Here is a 24,846-nt window from a genome sequence, read left to right as displayed (position 1 = left end):
AAAACTTAGAGCTTCTTGTTTTCTTTCTTTCTTTCCTTCTTTCTTGTCTTTCTTTCTTCCTTCTTCCCTTTCTTTCTTTCTTTTTCAAAATATGTTATAAGGTATCTATCCACCTACTTACCTGCTTTATCTTGTAAACTTTCATGACAAATCGCAATTTGTACATATTTTTTGCCTTTTTAAATTTAATGTGCCACAAATTTTTAAAAATAAGTCTCGGAAAAGCAAATCTACATATTCAAATAATAAACTCAATTTTTATGACACAGAAGAGACTTAAAACAGTAAAATAAGAAATCAAATCTCTGAGCTTACCATATATAGGGGAAAACGTGAAGTCATTCAGATGGCAAATATTATAGGCTTCAAGTCTAACATCTTTCCAGATGCCCTGGGTAGGAAAGGAAGGCCCCCAGTCCCAACTAAAGGAAGATTGCTCCTGTAATTTCAAGGGGGGAAAAAAGTAGATTCTGATTACCATGAAATTTAAACATTATAAAAAACCTTTTATTTTAAAAATATTATAAAAGTGTATATTACTTTGCTAGGACTACCATAACAAAATATCACTAATTTGGTAGCTTAAATAACAGACGTTTATTTTCTCACAGTTCTGGAGGCTGAGAAGTCCAAGATCATAGAGTTGTCAGGGATGGTTTCCTCAGAAGCCTCTTTCCTGGGCTTGCAGTTGGTGCCTTCTCACTGTGCCCTCACAGACTTTTTTCTGTGCACACACACGCACATCCCTAGGGTCTCTGCTTTCCAAATTTCCTCTTCTTCTGAGGTCATCATATTGGATTAGGACCCTTCCCAACGGTCTCATTCAACTTAGTTACCTCTTTACAGACCTTATCTCCATATAGAGTTATATTTTGAGCCACTGATGATTGGGACTCTAACATACAAATTGGAAGGGGTAGGAAAGGACACCGACTAAAGCCCATAATCGTGTCTGTGTGTGTGTGTGTGTGTGTGTGTGTGTGTGTGTGTGCCCCATATACAGCATCTAAAATGACCCAGAGTGACCCACTCCCGCTATTCATGGCCTTGTGGAAACTCCTCCCCTTGAGTATGGATTAGACCTAGTGAACCACTGCTAACCAGCAGAATGCAACAGAGGTGATAACTTCCAAAATTGTTATAAAAGACTGCACTTTCTTTTTTGGGTGCTCTTTCCTACTCTATCTTGGCCAAGGGGGAAACGAGCTGCCATGTTGTGAGGCAGCTTTGTAGAGAGGCTCATAAAAGTGAGCTTGGAAGCCAATCTGAAGCCTGCCAACAACCACATGAGGGAGCTTAAGCACAAACACTTCAGGCCTGGTCAGCCTTGAGATGCCTACAGCCTTGGTCCACAGCTCACCGGTAACCACATGAGTGACCTCGAGCCAGAGGTACTCAGCTAAGCCACACATTCCTGATTGATAGAAACTGTGACGATAAATGTTGTTTTAAGCTGATAAGTGACATAATTTGTTGCATAGCAATAGATAACTAATATATCAATTTATGCAACATAAACTTGGCAGAAATGTTCTAGGAACACAAAATTTAATGATGTACATTTATTCTTGAAAAACATATTACAGTGAAGCAACACAGTAGTTACTTTTAGACTTTCCCAAAATATCCCTTAACCTACATTGTATTTAAATGTAATAACTATAAAGAATGAAGAAATACCTGTGCTTTAATTTTCTTTATTACGTCAAATAACCAAATCGAAATCTACAAAATTAATCAGAAACATAAGAATTACTGCTTAATATGCACAGGGCACATCTTCTGAACAGGAAACATTTTTGTCTATGTTTAGTATAAAATATACTGCAGTCATAAAACATTAAAAATGTAGTCGATACGGGGAACTGATTATACAGATTTTAATTAAATTTTAAACATCATTTAAATTAATTTAATTCAAATAAAATTCACCCAATCACTAGCGACTAACACACTGAACTCTAATGATTCATATTCAGGAAGAAATGTTTAGCTTCATATTCAAAAATTTTAGTGTAAATAGATTAGTATTATTCAACTTTTTTCAGGTAGCAGGGTCTCTTGAACTCACTATTTTTCGCTAACCACCTAAAACACTTACTAAGCTTCAAAACTATTCAATAAATCATTTTCCGAAAAATGAGATCCCTTCTTAAATGAGACTTTATTATATATACTTGAAAAAAATTATGGGTTAGGGATGAGGAAGAATGAACCATTATTAGATTTTAGGAGCACAACTTAGTTCAGGTTATACCTCTGAAGAACAGTGTGAAAAGCACTAAAGAGCTAAAACATCCATATTTATAGGCGCAAGTGAAATTAGATTTTTTAATGCCTTGTTAACATCTAAAAATTCCACCATGACCTCCTCAATTATCAACCGTCTCTGGTTTGCTTTTGTCTTCTGCCTTGAGAAAACACAGATTTGGTTCCACTGAATAGCAACCCAGGGTCGCTAGGCCGCTAAAGAAAAGAGAACTCTTATACTGACACCACATTCTTGATTACCGATTTCATCAAGTTAGGCCTGCCCATAATCGGACTGAGCATCGTAACCTGTCTTTGAAGATCCACCTTCACTCTGATTTCTTTATCTTTTCAAATCCTCACTGTACTTTGATTTTCTGTTTGGGTTGATAATCACTTCTATCTCCCTTCCCCACCCAATCAACATACAGGAATGAGAATGCATACTGTATTTATTTTCTATGCCAAACAAACACAGTGTTGAGCAAAGAACTCGACAAATATTTGACCAACTTTTAACTGAGCCATTGACATCTGTGAGATTTCTGAGCTTTCATTCAATCAATGCTCCTTTCTTGTGAATAGTTCCTTCAACTGAAAAAGTAGTATTCTTTACTTTAACAAAACTTTCTTTATGCCTTGTTTGCCTTCCAGTTTATTTGTAACTCTTAAAAAGGCTGGTATATCATGGCCGTCAGAGGCAACAATGTGCAGTGATAGAAAGTAAGCCCGATAATTTGAGCAAATCAAGAACTCAGCACACTGGAGTTCTGAAAGTGACTAGAGGCAACAAAAAGCAGTACAAACCAGTAGACCCAGTTCTCCCTGAAAGAATACTTAGCTTACGAAAACTTAGAGCTTCTTGTTTTCTTTCTTTCTTTCCTTCTTTCTTGTCTTTCTTTCTTCCTTCTTCCCTTTCTTTCTTTCTTTTTCAAAATATGTTATAAGGTATCTATCCACCTACTTACCTGCTTTATCTTGTAAACTTTCATGACAAATCGCAATTTGTACATATTTTTTGCCTTTTTAAATTTAATGTGCCACAAATTTTTAAAAATAAGTCTCGGAAAAGCAAATCTACATATTCAAATAATAAACTCAATTTTTATGACACAGAAGAGACTTAAAACAGTAAAATAAGAAATCAAATCTCTGAGCTTACCATATATAGGGGAAAACGTGAAGTCATTCAGATGGCAAATATTATAGGCTTCAAGTCTAACATCTTTCCAGATGCCCTGGGTAGGAAAGGAAGGCCCCCAGTCCCAACTAAAGGAAGATTGCTCCTGTAATTTCAAGGGGGGAAAAAAGTAGATTCTGATTACCATGAAATTTAAACATTATAAAAAACCTTTTATTTTAAAAATATTATAAAAGTGTATATTACTTTGCTAGGACTACCATAACAAAATATCACTAATTTGGTAGCTTAAATAACAGACGTTTATTTTCTCACAGTTCTGGAGGCTGAGAAGTCCAAGATCATAGAGTTGTCAGGGATGGTTTCCTCAGAAGCCTCTTTCCTGGGCTTGCAGTTGGTGCCTTCTCACTGTGCCCTCACAGACTTTTTTCTGTGCACACACACGCACATCCCTAGGGTCTCTGCTTTCCAAATTTCCTCTTCTTCTGAGGTCATCATATTGGATTAGGACCCTTCCCAACGGTCTCATTCAACTTAGTTACCTCTTTACAGACCTTATCTCCATATAGAGTTATATTTTGAGCCACTGATGATTGGGACTCTAACATACAAATTGGAAGGGGTAGGAAAGGACACCGACTAAAGCCCATAATCGTGTCTGTGTGTGTGTGTGTGTGTGTGTGTGTGTGTGTGTGTGCCCCATATACAGCATCTAAAATGACCCAGAGTGACCCACTCCCGCTATTCATGGCCTTGTGGAAACTCCTCCCCTTGAGTATGGATTAGACCTAGTGAACCACTGCTAACCAGCAGAATGCAACAGAGGTGATAACTTCCAAAATTGTTATAAAAGACTGCACTTTCTTTTTTGGGTGCTCTTTCCTACTCTATCTTGGCCAAGGGGGAAACGAGCTGCCATGTTGTGAGGCAGCTTTGTAGAGAGGCTCATAAAAGTGAGCTTGGAAGCCAATCTGAAGCCTGCCAACAACCACATGAGGGAGCTTAAGCACAAACACTTCAGGCCTGGTCAGCCTTGAGATGCCTACAGCCTTGGTCCACAGCTCACCGGTAACCTCATGAGTGACCTCGGGCCAGAGGTACTCAGCTAGGCCACACATTCCTGATTGATAGAAACTGTGACGATAAATGTTGTTTTAAGCTGATAAGTGACATAATTTGTTGCATAGCAATAGATAACTAATATATCAATTTATGCAACATAAACTTGGCAGAAATGTTCTAGGAACACAAAATTTAATGATGTACATTTATTCTTGAAAAACATATTACAGTGAAGCAACACAGTAGTTACTTTTAGACTTTCCCAAAATATCCCTTAACCTACATTGTATTTAAATGTAATAACTATAAAGAATGAAGAAATACCTTGGAAGATAAAGACATTTATAAATAGGTTTAAGAAACCCTAGCTATAATTGCCAAGCCAATTTCCTCAATTATGAATTCAGAAGTCCTTGTCTCTGAATTTACTGCCCAAGAACAATCAGTTCAGGTGGCCAGGGCAGACATCTTATCTAGTCTTATTCAGCCTGGCTACCTGTTTCCCCCTTCAGACACATTTCAATTTTCATATTAATTTACAATGGTTCAAATTCAAAAGCAGGAGATGGTTCCCTTCAAATAAATCCCTTTCAAGTAGAACTTTTCTAATTTTTACTTCTTAAAAGAAAAAACTGTTTTCAAAACACTATGAGACTATGAGTTCAGCTTTTAATAAGGAATAAGCACCAGAGGAAGTATTAAAATCTTTCTGAATGGAGCATTTGTAGAATAGAGCCTGAGGATTTGGCCAAATTGCTCTCATTTAAGTATTATTTATCTAACACAGGGATAAATTTGTTTCCATTACAGAGAAAAACAAAGAATTAAAACCAATTCACCATGTATCAGATTCTAATGTTTGGAATGAAGACCATCTTGGGATATTTATTGGAGAGTTTGTAAGTCCTGATATATAATTCTTTTACTAGGGATAGGGAGAAGGAAGTGGGCAAAAATATTCAACATCTTCTAAGGCAGATTATTTTCCCCACCGAGGCTACAAATCACTTTTCTTCATACAACCTCGCCAAATAAAAGTTTTCACTTATTCGAAAAATATTTGTGAATAATTCTATGTGTCAGGCTGGGAGTACATCAATATACAAAACAGACACAGTTCCTCTTCTTAGAGTGTTTACAGGGTACAGCAAGAAATTCAGGCACTGAATAAATAATCACAAACACAAAGGAAACAGGGAACAAATAACGGAGGGAGAAGGTGTCAAGACAAGATTCCCTGAATAATAGTGACATTTATATGGGAACTTGAAGGGTGAGTCCCACTCGTCCAATGTGTTTAGTGGAGAGGGAAGTAAAGCATCCCTTTCAGAAGGAACAGCATGTACCACGGCCTCAAAGTGCAAGGGTGTGATACATTCCAGGAAATGAAGAGAGAACAACTGAAGAGGTGGGGTAAGACTGGAGAAGTGGTCATGGGCAGACGGAGCTTAGAATTCTGTCCTTTAACCTGCAGCCTGAACTGTTGAAGAGTTTTTAAAAAGAGAGTGCTGTGATGAATAGTCTGAAAAGAACACTCTGGCCGCTCTGTGGAAGATTAACTGGAGGAAAGCAAATGAGGAACACCGGGTAGGCAACAAGAGCAATATTTCCTGCAAGAAACGATGACAGACTGAATTCAAGCATGGTAGTAGAGATGGTAGAGCACTACTGAACAGGTAATATCCACATCTTCAAAAGGACTTAATAATGGATTGGAGGAGGGAAAATGAGAGAAGTATCAAAAATAACTCAGGTTTCTGGCTTGAGCAACTGTCGTGGATGGTACTCCATCCAGCAAGTCAGGGCACCTTGGGAGACAGGTTGGACCCCAAGCACATTGTTGGACATACTGAGCTTTAGGTCCACATGAATCAGCCAAGTGAAGCTGCCGAAGAGGCAATCGAATAGGACATCTGGGGTTGAAGAGAGGTCTGGCCTAACAAAACAACATTAGGAGTCACTGGAAATTCAAATGGTTATTGAAGAAATAAAAATGAATGAGATAGAATAGAAAGGGGGTAAAAATGAAAGGAGAAAAAGTATCTAGAACAAAGAGAGGGTTGAATAATAAGACTTTTAAGAGGAGGAGGTTAATCTGGATAAAGAGACTTAGAAAACATGGCAGAGATATCAGTGAAAAGCAAGAAGGATGGTATGGAATATCGCGAAAAGGGCAGCTGAGGTGATGGGTCCCATCACCCAAGCTGGACAGACAGGGAAGCAGAGACAAGGGGGAACTCGTGTTGACATGGAGAAAGCAGAGGAGTCAAAGAATAGATGGAGAGTCACATTTCCTCGTTACACCTACTCCCATCTCTAGCCCACTAACTCACACAAGCGAGGCTGAGGCCTTTTGTCAGTTACATAGAAGTCTGTAATTACAGAAATAAGTCTCCAAAATTAATAATATCACCTCCCTACATTTTGAATAGCTGTATAGCACTTTATGGTATGGAAAGTGCATTTACACTGATATTTCACTGTATCCCCATATCAAAATCAGAAAGCAAAGGAAGAGATTATTGGCTCCATATACAAATGATGAACTTGCCTATGATTCCTCTGAGTTTGTAAAACCAGAATTCAGATCCAAGATTTCTGACTTGATCTCAAATTCAGGACTCTTCTCACTGGATCAGGTCAATCGAGCCAGAAACCAAGACACAGCTCATTTGCTGGCAAGTTTGCCCCACAGTTAGTGTTCTACACAGTGTGAGAACAGAAACTTGAGCCTGATTCCTGATTTGAGTGATAAAAGACTTCATTCCATTTAGATAACCTGAAAGTATGTTTTAAATGCCACAAACTGAATAGGAGGTAGAAGAAAAATATTACATGGGTATATGTATAACATATCTATACTTTTACTGATGACCTGAAAAGTATACTTTCAGATTAGGACCAGAAAGTCCTCATTGTGATAGAAAGTTAACGAGGAAGAGGAGAGGGAGAAAGTGCAACTTCTAGTATTAAAACCACTGTGCCATTTGAAGCTGAAGACAAAAAACGAAAGCGGAAGTTTAACAGAGCTGTAAGTACACCAGTGTTCCATGGAATGCCTGACTGCTCTGTTATACACTGTTCATTTACGGCCACATGAACACATGGTTATTCAGACATGATTTAATCTGGGTATGTTGTGTCAAACAAATGGAGGTATAATTTTGACCTTAACACTTATCTTAAGGAAACATAATTTAATGGTAAATCCATCCAACCGAAAGAGAGATGCTTAACTTAAATAATCAAAATTTTTCAACGGAGGCTGTAGCTAACAAGCGTTGAAAAAATACACTTAGTATCTTCACAATGAAACCAATGATTATATTTATTGTTAAATGCTAATTCCTCAAAAATTTTGGAATAGAATTATATGTAATCCAGCAATCCCACTTCCGGGTATATATCCAAAAATAATTGAAAGCAGAGTCTCAAAGGATATTTATACATCCATACATAGCAACATTATTCAAAATTGCCAAAAAGTAGAAGCAACCCAAATGTCCATTGACAGTTGAGTGCATAAATAAAATGTGGTATCTGCATGCAACAGAATATTATTCAGCCTTAAAAAAGGAAAGAAATTCTGACATATGCTACAGTATGGATGAACCTTGGGAACATTATGCCATTTGAGATAAGCCAGTCACAGTAAGACAAATACTGTATGATTCCATTTATATGAGGAGTCACACTCATAGAAACAGAAAAAATGGTGGTTGTCAGCAGCTGAGAGAAAGGGGGAAATGGGAAGTTATTTTTTGATGGGTACAGAGTTTCAGTTTTGCAGGATGAAAAGTTCTGGAGATTGGTTTCACAACAGTGTGAATATACTTAATACTACTGAACTGTACACTTAAAATGGAAAATTTTGTGTTATGTGTATTTTAACACATTTTAATTTTTTAAATAAAAAATTAAATTAAAAACTAAATATCATATAGCATATTAATTCAATCTTGAATTAAAATAAATCCAAGTCATCTAGACTGAGATCAGATTCAAAGAAAAATATCGTCTTGCGGATTTTATTATCTTTTTTCAGATTTTTTAGAACCTGCCAGTAAAATAGAAGAACATGTCAGCAGATAAATTAATATTTGAAGAAGGCTTCCTAATAACAAGAATCACTAATAAATATGAACCTACTGTCTGGTGAAAAGTTTGATAAACTTAAATGTTAAAAAATAATTTTTAAAGTTACACTACCAGTCACCTATTTATCTTCTTTATCTGATGTTACCTAAGTTCTGAAGCATACTTCAGGAAAAAAAAAAAAAAAAAACCTAGAAAGACAAAAATTTTCCACCAAAATTCATATAATCTTTTGTTTCTTATTTTTTAAAATTTTCGAATCCCAGTAAGGGGGCCGGAAAGAGATGCCCAACTTCTGAAATACCACTGGAGTCTTCAAACAAGCACTGCACATGCCAGCACATCCCACCTTCAAGGTTAAAGCCCTGTCCAATTGTGAAACCATTACCTTTCGAATAAAGTTGACATGGCATTCTCCCTTCTGCACACTTGGAGGGCAGTCTGGGGGCACCGGGTAGCTACTGTGAGCTCTGCTCTGCTGGGCCGCATACAACACTGGCGACTGGAAATGCAGCTCAATAACGTTTACAGCTTGGACCACACTGGTGATATCGAAGCTCTAAATTAAAGGGAAAGAATAGATGTGAAAGTAGCCTCGTGCATAAAATTTTAGATGTAGGCAGATATAAGATGGAAGAGATGCATAAAATAATTGAAATCTTTAGGTTTAGCCTTTTTTTGCAAAAAGCACTTTTCTGAAATGTATAACTAAGTTGCCAACTTTTAGTTATAACTGAGTACATTCTCCTACCCAAAGATTTCTAGGTTTCTCCTTCTGTTTTTATTGACAGATAGATGATGGTCCTAGGCAGAGTGAGCAGAAAATATACTTAACCCTGGAATGTCTGCTCTAGCTGTTTATAAACACAGGCCCTTGAACACTGCCAAGGATTTCCTCGACACTTCATGACAACCTGACTCTTTGGTATGAATAGCATGTCTTTCTAAGTCATAAGTTATTTTTGTTTCGAAAAGTCTACCCTTGAAAGAGAAGAAAGATCAGGATACGATCTCTTAATGTAATTATTCCAGAAAGGAAGGAACATTTTCTTTTTAAATGGTGTGTCAATTGTCATTTCTCATGAAACTCTGGATCACCAAATAACACAGAAGGGAACAGCATTTGTTGAATACTTCCCACGTGTCAATAACTGTGCCAATCATCTTATACAATTAGCTCATTAAATCCTCACAATAACTTTATAGGGTTTGTAATAGTTTGATCATTCTACAAATGTAGCGACTGAGAAATAAAGTAACTTATCCAATGCTTCAAAGAGCATGTACCTGTCTGCATGAACAAATATGCACTTACCTTTCTCTACTCACAATAATAATTAACATAAACACATATAATAGTTTTTTTTTAACTTGATGTCATTATGTACTTACATATCTTTTGAACATGTTGTTTGTATTCCCAATGGAAACATTATTGAGCAGGACTTCTGTAACGGTATCAACACCCTCAAAAATCAAATTTACTTTTTGCCATTTGCTAAAAAAGGAAAAAAATTTTAAAGCAAGATGTATAAACATTAACTTAGCTAAGTCTTTTTTTATTAGTTAAGAACTAAAGGAGTAAATACTTCACAGAAAATATATAGCCTTAAAGAGCGCTTTCCAATTAAATTTTCAGAAGCATTAGCTTAATACATTTTTATATCGAGTGATCTGGCTTATCTTTCTTTCTTCATAATATTTCATCACCATAAAATCATGAGCACAACTTATAATTTCCACATTCACTGACTTTTTCTCTAGAACTTCACAAAGTTCTCATGAGAATCAAGTTAAATAATAGACACAAAATGTTTCACCCACTATTAAATGTACTGACAATATCTAAGAGAACACATTAACCAGCTAATAAGTATCTATCAGTGAATATTATGTGCCCAGCACTCAGCTAAGCCTCACAGGAAACTTAAACAGTTTCTACAATGAAGGAGTCTACCACCTGGCTGGCATTCAAGCCTAAATAAAACACAAGAAACAAAGAGAAAACTTTCAATCTCTTCTACTTTGTAGTACAGTCTTGTTGGACAGACTACAGCTGCTATCAGACTGTATGTCATGGGAAAGACTTCAAGAAGGAAATAAACTTAAAGAACAGAATAAATAAAATGTGATATATCCACATGATAAAACATTATTTGGTAATTAAAAGAAATGAAGTATAGCAGGTCCTCAAATAACATTTCGGTCAATGTCATTTCATTATAACATTGAGGCAAAAAAAAAAAAAGAATCAATCTCCAGTGGAGGCCACTCTCTGTGTGGAGTTCGCATGTCCTCGCCATGTCCACGTGGGGTTTCTTCCGGGACTCATTTCTTCCCACATTCCAAAGATGTGTGCATGTGGTGAACTGCTGTGTCTACATTGTCCCAGTCTGAGTGAGTATGAGTGTGGGTGCAATCGTGCAATGGAAGGGTTTCCCGTCCAGGGCGGGTCCTGCCTTGCGCCCTGCACTGTCTGGAGAGGGTCCAGCCATCCATGACCCTGAACGGGAATATCGGGTTGGAAAATAATTATCTTACTTATTTTTATTCATCTTTCTTAAGTGTATGTCTAGCCTACATTTATTCCAATGTTTAATATTAGAAGTCTTTGAGTGTTTAAATAGAAGTCTGGTGATGTTTTGGGGACCAGAAATATGCCTTAGGAACTTCACTCTTGTTTATATCAATTTGCCTATGGCAAAATTGGTTTCCTTATACTTTGTTTCACTTCCAAAAACCTATCAACAATGCTAAGTGAAGACTTACTGTACTTGGAAATATATTACAACATGTATGAATCTGAAAGCATTCTTATGCTAAGTGAAAGAAGCCAGTCATGAAGAATTGCATGTTGTATGATTCCATTTATAAAAGACTTCCAGAAGAGACAGATCCATAGAGAGAATAAAAAAATCAGTGGTTGCCTAGGGATGGAGAATGGGGAATGGCTCCTAATGGATAAGACTTTTTTTTTTGCGGGGTGAGGAAATGTTCTAAAATTGGTTATAGTGATGGTTTCTAGAATATACTAGAAACCACTGAATTGTACACGTTAAATGGGTGAGTTGTATGGTATGTGGATTATATCTCAATAAAGTTGTTATTTTCTTTTAAATGAGTAGAAATGCCTAGGCAGAGGGTAGACCCCAAGAGGAAGAGCAAAACCAAAACATGGAAGTGCTAACAGCATCAATAACATTAAGGTAGCAGGTTTGATTGAGATGCAGGGAGCTAAGGGGAGAAAACTAGACAAGTCAGGAAGGCAGGAAGGGATGCAGGAATGGCAACATTAAAGCAGTATTTTCACAGGCAAGCAGAGAAGATTAAACTTGATTTGCCAATCAAAAGGAAGACGCTGTTGTTACTGAGCAGGAACGTCATGGTAAAATCAATATTTGGGGAAGATGGGTCTAATATTTCTACATATGAAAGACTGGAGAATAAAAAGACAAAGCAAAAAATTTAGTTAGGCAGCTCTGGCCTAATCCCAGGCACTCACTAATAAGCTGTAGGCAAAGGTGGAAACTTGGGAATGAAGAAAAAGGTGCTGGATCAAGAGAAATGATAGACAAAAATTAACAAGACTCAGAAACAGACTGAATACAGGGAGATGAAGAAAAAATATGATAGCCAAAAATACATTAGGCACAGAAGATTGAAAAATGGTATTAAGAGAAACAATGAGGCAGTTAGAATGTAAAGTAAGCTTTAAGTTGGAAAGTCAATTGGTTAAATTTTGGATATGTTGAGTTCAAGGTGAAAGGAGACCTCTAATAGAGGTATGTTAAGTAGTATCTGGAAATAAGAGCCTGTAACTCTGTGACATTGAACACCATATTCTGGCTCTATTTCTCTGTTAAGGGGCTAGTAAATAATTAGCCAAAAAAAAAGTCCTATAAAAAGAACAGAAGGAGTTATTATTTTTATGTAGCAATAATGGTGGTAGATATAATTAGGTTACATTATGCTACATAGAACATTACTGAAAACTATACCATGCTTTTCCTCATGGCCCCATGACATAACATTAAGGCTAATGCCATAGTCTCAATGGCTGGTTAACACTACACTGAACAAACAATGTATCTCTGATCCTACTTGACACCATTATAAATATATATTCTCTACTGATCACTGGTAACAGGGAGATGGAAATGCAGATAAGAGAACTGACTAGGTCTAGATGACTCCATTATAACCACTGGAAAAATGACTAGGACATAATTTCATGACTGATGATCAGTGGCACCATCCTCATAATACATATCAAAACATGAATCATATACTTACTTTTATAGTACAAAGCTTTAATCGGACAACTCTCTGATATGCAATTTAAAAAAGAAAACAAGAGACGACTGTAGAGATAGAAAAGGAAGAGAAGTTCAAATAACAATAATAGATAGATAGATAGATAGATAGATAGATAGATAGATAGATAGATAGAGATATGTATACATACATACCTAACGTCAAAGGGGACTTTAAATTCCTTGCTATATGTCCAATTATCCAAGGAGATCCATCTGTAGTTAAGATCATTAAATCTGTAGTAAGGATCCTGTTGATAAAATTTATAATAGATGCTTAAATATGCAAAAGTAAGTGAATTAAATAAACATGAAATAAATTATTAACAATAGCTATTTATCAACTAAAAATGAATGAATTCTTGGCCTAAGAGTACAAGCATTTCATATGCCAACACATCCCGTCCTCAAGGCTAAAGCTCCAACAATTTAAGAGACCATTATCTTTGAGAGAAAGTTGACGTGACATTTACTTACTAAAAATACTAAAATAGGTTTTGAAAAATTCCAACAAAATACCTGAAATGAAAGAGCTCTGAGATAAATAATATAGTTTCATTATCAAAGAACATGTGTAGAAATTAAGATTGGCTTCCCTTGTTAAATCGAACTCAGAACCTCCAAGGTATTGGCAGAGGATGAAAGACAGAACTAGGGTGTAGCCATCGCCCCAGTTCTCATTGCCCTGTCATTCTCGCTTTGCGTATTGCTGCTACTATCTCATCGAACCTCCAGGGAAAATGCTTCTTCTCTACTGCCCAAAAGTCAGCAAAACTTCCATTCTTTGGATTCACTTAGCATTTCCAAAGTTATTTTTCACTCAGCTTTACTAAGTGAGCACAAAAAGGCTCTCTGCAGAGAATACACAGGCAGCATAGATACTATCAAACTTAAAAACTTCAGGTTCCCTGTATTATCCTAGACCAGGTCAACAAACTACAACCCACAAACCAAATGCAGCTCACTGCCTGTTTTTGTGTGGCCAGCAAGCTAAAAATGGACATGTGTCAATAAATAAAGTTTTACTGGAGCACAGCCATGCTCACTCCTTTACAAATATATGGCAGCTTTCATGCTTCAATAGCAGAGTTGAGTAGACACGACAGAAACCACATGACTCATTAAGCCTAAAATAGTGTCTAGCCCTTTACTGAAAATGGTTGCCAGCCTCTGCCCCAAATGACTAGCCTTCTGGGCGTTCACAGATGTTGGTCCATCTGAGTGTCCAGCCCCAAGTTCTCCTTTACATAATCCTTAGGTCTTTTTCTCCTACTCATTTTCCACCCTTTACCTTCCAGATAAGGGCTCCCAGACAGGAAGCAGAACAGAAAGTGGTAAACGGAGCTTTTCAGTTCAACTTCTGCGAACATCATCACAGCTATACAAATAGTGCAGATATGGAGAGCTTCTCCTCACAACTGGGACAGGGCCAAGAGGGATTTCTCTAGGGACTACAACTCCAAATGGAGAAGGAAAAGCCAACTTTGTGTAATTTCCACAACCAAGTTAGGTTGGCATCTGCCCAGAGCACAAATCTGTAAGAGACACTACATCACTGCGTGTGTATGGAGATGGAAAGAAAGGTATGGGCCAGAAACTGCTTCTGACTGGAAGATATATTTTGATAAGCTACTAGGAGAGGGACTGGTTTGTGGGATTTAATAAAAACTGATAATTCCCAAACTGACTTTTAGGATCTGGTTAACTGTGAGGTTTTGTTCTGCTAAACAGGGGTGTGCAAGTCCCAACCAACCTGCTTTCTTTTCTGTTCTTCCCCCACCCGCGTGCCAAGCAGGATTCAGCCTCTCCAATGAATAAACATGGAATAAATATTTAATGACACAAGTTTGAAGAGGCACCTAATTATTAGCCTACCCATGTGTCTCCACCCAGCCCTATTTATAACTCTACACTGTGGACTCTGTCCAGTACAGATAAAAATATAATGAGAAGGAAGGCCTGAAGGTTAATGCAATTGCAACATGTCCACTTACTAAGCCTTGGGGCTGCTGATGATCTAGCTTGTGGGGCATGAATCCCCTACCTGTCTCCTAGCTCCTTGAAGGAAGCTACATGTTGAGTTCAAGAGGGCAAACTTCTCAGATATATTTTTTCTACACAAACAGAATTTAGAGGTTAAATTTTTTTCTTACTCTAAAGAAGCCAACCTGAAAAGACTGCATACTGTTTGATTGCAACTACATGATATTCTGGAAAAGGCAAAACTATGGAGACAGTAAAAGGATCAGCGTTTGCCAGGGATTAAGGGGGAGAGAGGGATGAACAGGCAGAGAACAGAGGATTTTTAGGGCAGTGAAACTACTCTGAATAATACTATAAAGGTGGACATATATTATACATTTGTCAAAACCCACAGAATGTACACCAAGAATGAACGCGAATGTAAACTATGGACTTTGGGTGATAATATGTCAGTGTAAATTCATCAGTGGTAACACATGTACCTCTGGTGAGGGGTGTTGATAATGGGGAGGCTGTGCATGTGTGGGAGTACATAGGAACTGTCTGTATTTTCCATTCAATTTTGCTATGAACCTAAAATTGCTCCAAAAACCAAAGCCTTTAAAAAAATTCTCTTACTAAGGGAAAATACCTTACTCTGTCTAAAATAATAGTTTCAAAGTCTTAGATTACATTTAAAATAACTATTCCAAATACTAAATCACCAACTTAATTGGGTTCCAAATTGGTCTGCCCCCACCCCTTGGCTCATATTAAAATTCTGAGTCCTATTTAAAGCTAACAGCAGTTCAGCATTACATCTGATGACTAAGGACCATGCTAAGTCACTGAGTTGTGAAGCAAACCCATGAACCCTAAAAACAAAAACGGTATCATTTGTTGACCGTTTACTATATATCAGCTTCCAAAATAGGCTTTCACACACCTGTTTTCATAACAAACGTGTAGTAAATACCATTTTACAGAGGAAGAAACTAAAACTCCAAAAGGTGGAATGACTTTCCTGAGGTCCCACGACTAAGGAGAAGTACATCCAGGAACGAAACCAACTCAGTCTAACACCGAGGTCTGCATTCTTTCACCTATACTCTAGTACAGAGGAAAAATGTGTACCTCACACCAAGTATACTTACACTTTTACACCAGATAATCACTGCAACAGTAACGACAGCTGAGACTTACGGCCTGGGACCCTATGGGACAGATATTATCATCATTCCTCTTACTCACAAGGAGTCCAATGGCTATTAAGTGCTGGAGCACTGATTCAGACCCAGGAAATCTGGCTCCAAAATCCATATGCTTCATTATTACCTAACATTGCCATCAACATACAAATGTTGTCAATAATTACATCGGTGCTACCTACCAAGTGGGAACCAGGAGATAAACATGCTATGTGGGGCCTGGGCTAGTTATTTATAATTGATATTTACCTTACTTGCTGTACATCAACAAACTGTGTGTCATTAGACTGTGTAAATGACAGTAATAGTCTCATTTTCTCTGGAAGCTTCTCAACTTCTTCTATTATGTCTGCTTATAGACAGACACACAGACTCCTTGTTTGTATATACTTAGAAAAATCTGGGAAAATATACATGAAAAATTTACAGTGATTACCTCTGCTTAATAGTATGCTTTTTATGGTTTTTTTTTCTCTTCTTTTTATTTTATATTTTTCTGCATCAATTTTTGTACAATAAACATTAAACATTTATAATTATTTTAAAGAATTTAAAAAGAGGGAATAAGAAAATTATGTCATTATATGTGAATATTGTGCATGATAAAAGTAATGTTTTATATTAGTGGACAAAACTGAAATTGTTCAAATCATGGGATATAAAAAAAGTGACTAATCATTTGAAAAAACTCTAATAGATCAAAACTTTAAACATAAAAAAAGAACTATAAAGATATTAAAGGGAGGAAATATATGTAAATATTTACTTAATTGGTAGAGAGGGAATTACTTTCAAATCATAATACCAAAACAGAAATAATCATAAAAGAAAAAAAACAAGATTTCAAAATCTGTAAAACTTTAAAACATCAATATGACAATATAATTATTAAAAAATGGGAAAATTTTGAAAATATATAACAATCTACATTTTTAAAGACAAATCACCAATAGAAAAACAAATGAAACACATGAAAAAGTAACCCCAAATCGCCAATAAACATATAAAAATCATATAAAAGGTGTTTAATCTCACTAGAAAGTAAATTATTTTTGTTTTAAAATAATACTCAAATCTGTACCTAAAATAAGCACTCATAAAATGATGATAGGAGTGTAAAACTGGTACAACTTTTATGGAGAACAACGTAGAAATACATATTAAAAGACTAAAAAGTACATACCCTTTGATTCAGAAATTCCACTTCTAAAAATCTGTCTAAGAAAATAACGATGTACACTAAAATTTAGCACAAAGTACCTTCATCAAAGAATAGAAAAAAAGATAGAGTCAGATAACTATCCAACAATAAGCGATTGATTATAAATGATGACAAATGTACACAACGGAATAAGAGCCATTAAGCATGGCTTGTAGAAATATGCTTATTGCACTTCACAAAATATTTAGTAATAAAAGGTTGTCAAACTGTATATTTAAATACTTATCATAAATGTGTGTACCTAGAAAAATTCCAAATGGTTATAGCATATTTTTAAATTTTAATAGTTGTAGTTATCTCTGGAAGGTTTCCAAGTTTCTTCTTACTTATCTATATTTTCTAATTTTGGCATACTGAGAATATCTTTTATTTAAGAAGGCTTTCAAACTTAAACCACTGAGGAACTTACACTAAGCACAAGAAAGGTGAGGACATTTCTAACAAGAGTTCCCTTATCTAAGCGTCCATCACATTACAAGGTTATTAAAATTAGGTTTTCTGTCTCACTACAAAATAGGGACTGGGTCTTATTCATATTTCTTTCTTATTTCCAATGCTTATTTTAGTGTATGGCGTAATAGTAGGCTGAATGAATGAATGATAACCTTTAGGAGAGAGCCCAAAAGGCTCTCCAAGACATCTAAGATTTAGATTGTGTATAGGAAACACAGTCACCTGTAAAACACCAAAGGCTGACCACAGATCCTCTCATTAAATATAAATTCCACTTAACCAACTGCTGAAACCGAAAAATCCTTAAGTTTTCCTTGACTCCTCTTTCACACCTCACATCCAATCCATCAACCAATCCAAACTGGGGTGGCGGGCCGGTGGGGGGCGGGGTTACAACAGGTTTTAAAACCTGTTGGTTTTACATTTAAAATGTGTCCTCACAACCACTCCCATCATTTTTCACTGCTACCACCTTGGTCCAAGCCAGAAATCATCTTTTGCCCATACAACTGTAATAGTCCCCTACCTGGTCTCTCTCCATGCTTCCATTCTGATGCATCGTAGTCTTAACACAACAGCCAGAGTGACTAACCTTCTAAAAAGCAAATCTAATCATGCAACTCCAAGTTCAAAATCCCCAATAGCTTCCTATCACCTGTAGAATAAAATCCAACGTGTGTTCCACTGCTTGACCTGCCCTCCATGCCTCCTTTGAACTCATCCCCCTCCCCACTGCCCTCTGGCCACACTAGTCTGCTTACAAATATGTCCCTACCCCAAGGCTTCTCCCATCTTTTTTTTACTCTTTGCTGGAAATGCACTTCTTAAAACACATCAAAAAGATCTCTGCTTAAAAGTCACTTTTTCAAAATGGCTATCTTTAACCCCCACCCCTTTTTTTTAAATAGCAATCCTTCCCAACCAGCCTTAATTCTTTTCTTTTTAATCTGTTTTATTTTTCTTCGGCGCACCACCTGTCATTATATTATCTACTAATTCGTTGATGGTCTATCTTGTCCAGTAAAGTATCTACTGGGCAAAGACTTTGTTTTCTTCACCACTAGATTTCAAGCACTTAGAACAGTGCCTGCCACATGAGAGGTATTGAATAAATACTTATGAGAAAATTAGGTGAATGAATAAATAAATAAATGACTTTAGCTGCATATGCTTCAAGTTCTCATGTAAATACAGTGTTTGGGCCAGGGTCTGCTCTAAACTATGGAATATGTCCTGAGGTCAACACCAAAAGGAATGTTGTAACAAAGCAGATGTTATAACAACATCACATTATTCAGTAACGATACTGATATTGACAATTATTTTCAAGAGGACTGGAGAACCCCAATCCCCAAAAAGCCTCTCCCATCTCTCATCCCACTACCATTTAAGACCCATATCCACGTTAAACTTAAAGTTTTTCTAAGAATTTATTAACAAATTTAACAGACACAGTAAATTATTCCCATGAGGAAAAGTCAGTCATTTCATATTATGAACAACCTCATTCTCATTAACTAGTAACCAAACACTGTTTCCTGATATGTGGCCCTGTAACACAGAACAATGTGATTTGTTAAGTCACTAATGATTGCTCATCGGCTTAACTCTATCAGTGAAATGAGACAAGGACAGATCCTGCAAAATGAATACAGGCATTCTCAAGGCATATGTAAGTGATGCCTCAGGGCATCAAAGTCTATATCGTATGTAGTCTGTTAACTAAAAATAATTAAAGTACTTAAGTTTCAGAACTATTTAAAAAATAAACTGGATTGTAGTCACTGTCAATTCTACTCCCTTCCTGACATACATTCTTGAAAAAAAGGTAATGCCTACCAGACCAAAAATTTTACATAACCCTAGCTGATCATCCTGTCATTTAAGTAAACTTACAATGATGCTCTGGACAGTAAACCACAGTGATTCAAAAACACATGGTTTTTCAAAATACCAGGGGAAGTGTAGCATAGTACAGAACCGAGGCTATGGAGTCAGGCCAGCATGGGTTAGAACTCCATTTCTGCCACTTAGTTGCTGTGTGATCTTGGGTAAGTTCTCTAACTTCTCTGGGCTCCATTACTCCATATCATCCGTAAAATGATAAGAAGATGTACTCTATAAAGTTCTTATGAGGATTAGGAGAATGCATGCAAACCACTTATCAAATACATCCTGTCCCAGGCAAAGAAGACCAAAGAATGGGGAAATGCAGCAGGTCGAACTACAAAAACAGTGGAAATTGTAAGTCAGTTTGCAAACCTCTGCACACAGACAGCCAAACAGGAAAACGTCTTCCACAAAGAGTTTAAACATTGGAGCATCTACTGGGAGACAAACGCGCGCGCGCACACACACCCCACATGCCTCGAGAAGAGCTCCTTTCTTCATATCCCAATTAGCCTTGAAAGTTATTTAGCCTTTACAACTGCACTGACAAACCTAACCTTACACTTGCAGATCTGTCTCCCCAACCTACGTGCTGCCACATCCCAAATCTGACTCCCCGAGGCCTAACGACGAAAATGAAAACCTGAGACATTACTGAGTATAATTAACGTTTACTTAGCAAACGACTATCCCCTGCAGTCTCCAGGTAGTTGAAAACAGTAATCTCCTTCCTTAGGCTCTGTCAGTGACACCATGTCCTTTCTACCCACACGTAAATGAACTATGGCAATAAGTGAACCGCCAATAGCAAGACAGTTTGCCCTAAAACTTCCGCTTTCCAGTTACTGAGGTCCCAGCGCGTGTCGGTCCGTCTCCTTCCAGCCCGGACCCCAGCGATGCTCTCCGCCAACACTACATAAACTGCTTCGGCGGTTTCGCCCCGAGACCACAGACTGAACTGGCGGAGTCAGTGCCAAACCGAGGACTGGGGGGCTGCCAGGCCTTTCCCGGGCCCCTCACCACGAGGGGACGCGGGTGCAGGCTCGCGGGGGCTGTCGCACACGGTACCTGGATGAGGTTCCGCTGGAACAAGGCCATGTGCACGCAGCCGGGGACCTCCCCCGGCAGCTCCAGCGAGCCGTTCCCGCTGCGGATCCTCCAGACTCCCCGCAGGCTGACGCTGCGCGCCGCGGCCGTGGGGCCAGCTCCGCACAGCGCAAGCAACAGAAGCAGGCGCGGGCACATGCCGGGACGCAGGGGACTGGGTGGCGCGGGCTGCAGGATGCCGCTGAAGCCACCGTCTGCTACGAAAAACAGCCGGACCCCGCTCTCCCCGCCCCCGCCCGGCCCCCGCGCTACCAGCCCCGCCCCCGGGTCAGCTGAGCTGCGGGGACACTAGGCGCAGGGCGGGTGCATCCGCCGCCTGCTCGGCTCCGAGTTCGCGTCCCTACGCTCTGCGTCCGGCTTAGCGCTCCTTCCCTCTGCTTCAGTGTCTGAACCTGGGACGGAGCTGTGGACAGAGATTCCCCGGGGGCCAAGTGGCGCAAAGCCTGAGGGAGCTCGCGAACTGACAGTAATACACCGAGACCACAGCTAGAGTGGCTCCTCGCTGCTTCAGAGAAGCGACACGCCGAGACACCCGCCACTTCCGTTCCCCCTGAATTTCCCTCGGCTCTTTCCACGCTGCAGGATCCGCCTATCGGGGGTCACTCCCTCCTCCTGCGGCTGCAAGGTGGTCTCAGAGCATGCCCCGCCCTTAAAGACTAAACAATTTACTAGAGGTACCTAATTCGTAGGGTTGTTTTGAGGGCTGAGAATACCCGTGTGCGCTTGTAGCAACAGGCCTAGCCGAGAGAAATCCCAGCATGTTAGCTAATCGCGTTAGTGAACTATGACTTTCTGTTGTATAAAGCCCCGCAGAGGAGACATTCTCTTTCTAATTGTCAAGGCTGGTCTGCATAATTTAGTTATGATTATTTCGCACATTCCGTAAGACACTAATGTTAACACTAATACGGTTAAGCCTAACTTTACAATTCTTCTTAGAACAGATTTCATTCCCAGTAGTAAACAAGAAATAAAAACCAATCTCACATGCCTTGGAACAAGAGAGTAGGCATACAAAGGTGGAAGGGTAAGGGCAGAAAAGGCAAGCGAGTCACAATGTTATTATATCAGGCGAAGTCTGCTCGAATCAGAGAAAGAAGCTATATCGAAGAAGTGGAGCCTGTGTGTGGTTAGTGTGGGTTACAATTCCTCCTCTTCTCTGGCTCATTCCTCCATCTTGAGGGAACAGGGGCAAAGACCACTCTGGCTGCTTCCTGCTGAAAAGGGGTGGTGTTCGAGGATTAGAGAAATGAAACTGTCCTACATTAAGTGGAAAATATTCTTTAGTTTCCACTTTACCATGAATACTCTATGTTCCCATAATGTTTGCTTTTTTCCTGGGAGCTCTGCCTTCAGTCCTGAAGATGAGATATTAAACCCAAAACATACAGCCTCGAACAGAAAACGTAATTTGATAAGGATTGTCAATATACCGCATCCCTGTAATAACCCACGAAGGAGACTTCCCATTTCAGAGGAAAAGATTGTCTAGTGAGTCTTTCTCACATCTTGTGGCTAAGTAGCCTTCTGCATGATTCTACTTATTCTAGTCTCGACTTCCCCAGAGGTGTTAATGTAGGTTTAGCATGTTGCATTAGCCATTGCATAGACTCCTCCTTGTTTTGCCGGCAAGTAACTTAAGGCAGTCCTATTGTCTAGGGCCTGAGCCGAGGACTCTAAGGTGGTCTGTTGGAGTCTTAGAGCTTGAGCAGTAGAACAGACCAAATGGCTGACTGTATAGGTTAAATTCCATAACATCAGGTATTTAATAAAGAGATATGTCTATGGAAATAAAAGAAAAACAAAAGTTAATAATCAGAGCAAATTATAAACCAGCTTCCGAGATTGTAAGGCTGTCACAAAGATTCCTAGATACAAGGCTGGAAGCATCTTCTGTAGTGTCAAATGTGCCTGACGATGTCACCAGGTGCTAAGGTAAACTCTCCTCTCCGTGTGGCTTACACAGCATCATCGGTTACTGAGATTGTTTAAACATGAGCTGTTGTGGCAGTTTTCTGAACTTTATATCAAGTTGTCCATTGTCAGCTTGCAAAAAAAGGCAGTTTTAGTTCTCAGTGATTTCTAGTCAAAGGATGGGAAAAAAATAAAAAATTGGAAACATGTTTGGAGAGTCCCAGACAGATATTAGAGGAAACAAGAATTCGGGATCTAGTCCAATTTACAAGTAGAAAACAAAATAAAACTCAAAAGATAATAAACGGTATAAGAATCTAATGTCTACAAAGGTATTATTTTTATTGAAACATTTTTTCTCTCTCTCACTAATCTTTAATTTTTGCCAAAGATAGCCATATTAAGACTAACTTATTTGTAAATAAGTTGTTTCAATAAATTTAGCCTGATCATTTAAGTTCGGCAAGAATATCTGTTAACCATATAGGCATTTATAAAAAAAAAAAAAGAAAAGAAAAGAAAAAGAAAGCCTACAGCACCTGTTTTCATAGGTGGTCTCCCATCCAAATATTAACCAGGTACGACCCTGCTTACTTCCAAGATCAGATGAGATCTGCGGTTTGGGGCGGCATGGCAGTAGACTAGGTGCTTTTAATTCTGCTTGGCTGGAATCTTTTACAAGGAATCTTCAGATTGAATTTAAAAGGCCTCGCAAAGCCAGAAAAGCCAAGGCCAGGACTTGCCATCAGAGGATGCCTGCAATACCTTGTGGAGGATTTGATTTGATATTTGAGTATTCATTTGTTTGGATTTTGTCTTTGTTTTGAACTTCATTTTTAGTTTCAAGATGAGCAGCTTAGTTTCAATGTCACCAGAGAGTCTGCTCGTAGTTTTAGTGATTGGTCAACTTATCAGCCAATAACTACACGAAAATAACTTTCTATTGTAATACTACATGACCTATGTATATGTGATAAATCCTGAACAGAGGTGGCCCCTAAATTGATCCTTAAATTATTATACCACCTTGCAGTTAGAATTATTCTGTTTAAGGTCTGGTAAATGGGATGAGATCTACTACATCAAGGCATTCATGTTACATATCAGAATAGACCTCTTCAGAGAAAATGTATGAATGTGAGTAAATGAGATATATTAATGTTAATTGTATACTTTTAGTTGTCACTAGAAGTCCAGCTTCTAAGGGTCGTGAATTATAATTACTATGGAAGGAAATGTGTTTTCAGTGAAGGAAGGTACAAGGTATGGAAATATGTTTTTGAAGGAGTTGGAAAAAAAAAAAAGTGGTTTGTCCTAAAATAAACTTGGTTATTTTTAAATGAGCAAGAAGAAACAAACTAAGAAGGACTAGGAAAGTTGTAGAAGGCTTTTGGAAAAAGAATCCTGAAAAAGGAATTTTTATGTGGTCAAGGTAAATAATATTAAAATAAATTAAAAAGAGTAAGTTAATTAAAATATCAAAAGTAAGCTGATGAAAAATTAGAGTTGTTTTCTCCCTCTACTAAATAGAACCGAGCTTCTCGAATTATTGGTCTGCTACTGACATTATGAAAAAAATTATCTGCCTAGGAAACAATGATTCTGTGTTTGATCAAAATATTTTTCTATGTTTTATGTTATCTTAATCAGGCCTTTGGCTACTTAAGGAAGTTGAATCTCTACAGTAGTAAGAACTAAGTTTTGCTAATATTTTGTAAAGTTCTGTATTTATATTTAAAGTTTTCTATTGTCACTTTGAGTAAATGAGTAATTTAATATTGTTTCAAAATAATATGATCTTCTAGTCAAGTGTGTTTGACAAATTTCCCAGAGTACAAAATGTAAACAAAGACTTTTCTTAACCTGGAAATGGCTTGGGTTAGCCCAGTGGACCCCTGCAATGCCTCAAAGACTTGTTCTATTTCTTTATAAAAGAGAAAATTTAAACTAATTTGGCCTGTTTGATATACTAAAGTTATCTGAGAAGCTTTTTTAAATGAAGAAATAATAATTATATTGTATTTGCATGTATCATGGACAATGGACTAGTGATTACCAGAAGGGAGAGGGAAAATAAAAAAATAAAATGTTAAATAAATGTTAAAATGTTATTACTGCGAAATAATCATAACTAAATTTTCAGATTATGATCTCTAGTAATCTGCAACATCCTGATATAGTTTCTATTTGTAATTCTAGTCTGTTTCTTAAAAACATTTTTTTGTCAAT

At 37.7% G+C, this 24,846-nt stretch overlaps 1 protein-coding gene across 4 annotated transcripts in view; it reads right to left on the bottom strand.

The window, feature by feature from the left end:
* MANBA (mannosidase beta) overlaps positions 1–20,938 on the bottom strand; it is an 89,164-nt gene extending 68,226 nt beyond the window's left edge. The window contains exons 1-5 of one of the 4 annotated variants that reach the window (XM_023531389.1): positions 20,665–20,938; positions 13,018–13,112; positions 9,941–10,046; positions 8,937–9,107; positions 3,413–3,536 (exon numbers count right to left, since the gene is read on the bottom strand). In XM_023531389.1, the coding sequence (XP_023387157.1) occupies positions 3,413–3,536; positions 8,937–9,107; positions 9,941–10,046; positions 13,018–13,112; positions 20,665–20,841 (673 nt within the window). In that variant the 5' untranslated portion in view covers positions 20,842–20,938. Of the gene's footprint in view, positions 1–315; positions 497–3,412; positions 3,537–8,936; positions 9,108–9,940; positions 10,047–13,017; positions 13,113–16,280; positions 16,386–20,664 lie in introns of those variants that run through there. The other 3 variants (XM_011361511.2, XM_023531390.1, XM_023531391.1) reach the window with 3 other exon arrangements.
* Positions 20,939–24,846: the final 3,908 nt, after the last annotated feature.

This window comes from Pteropus vampyrus, unplaced genomic scaffold, assembly GCF_000151845.1.
Source record: "Pteropus vampyrus isolate Shadow unplaced genomic scaffold, Pvam_2.0 Scaffold67, whole genome shotgun sequence".
NCBI lineage: Eukaryota > Metazoa > Chordata > Mammalia > Chiroptera > Pteropodidae > Pteropus > Pteropus vampyrus.
This window is presented reverse-complemented; position numbering and strand designations above follow the sequence as displayed.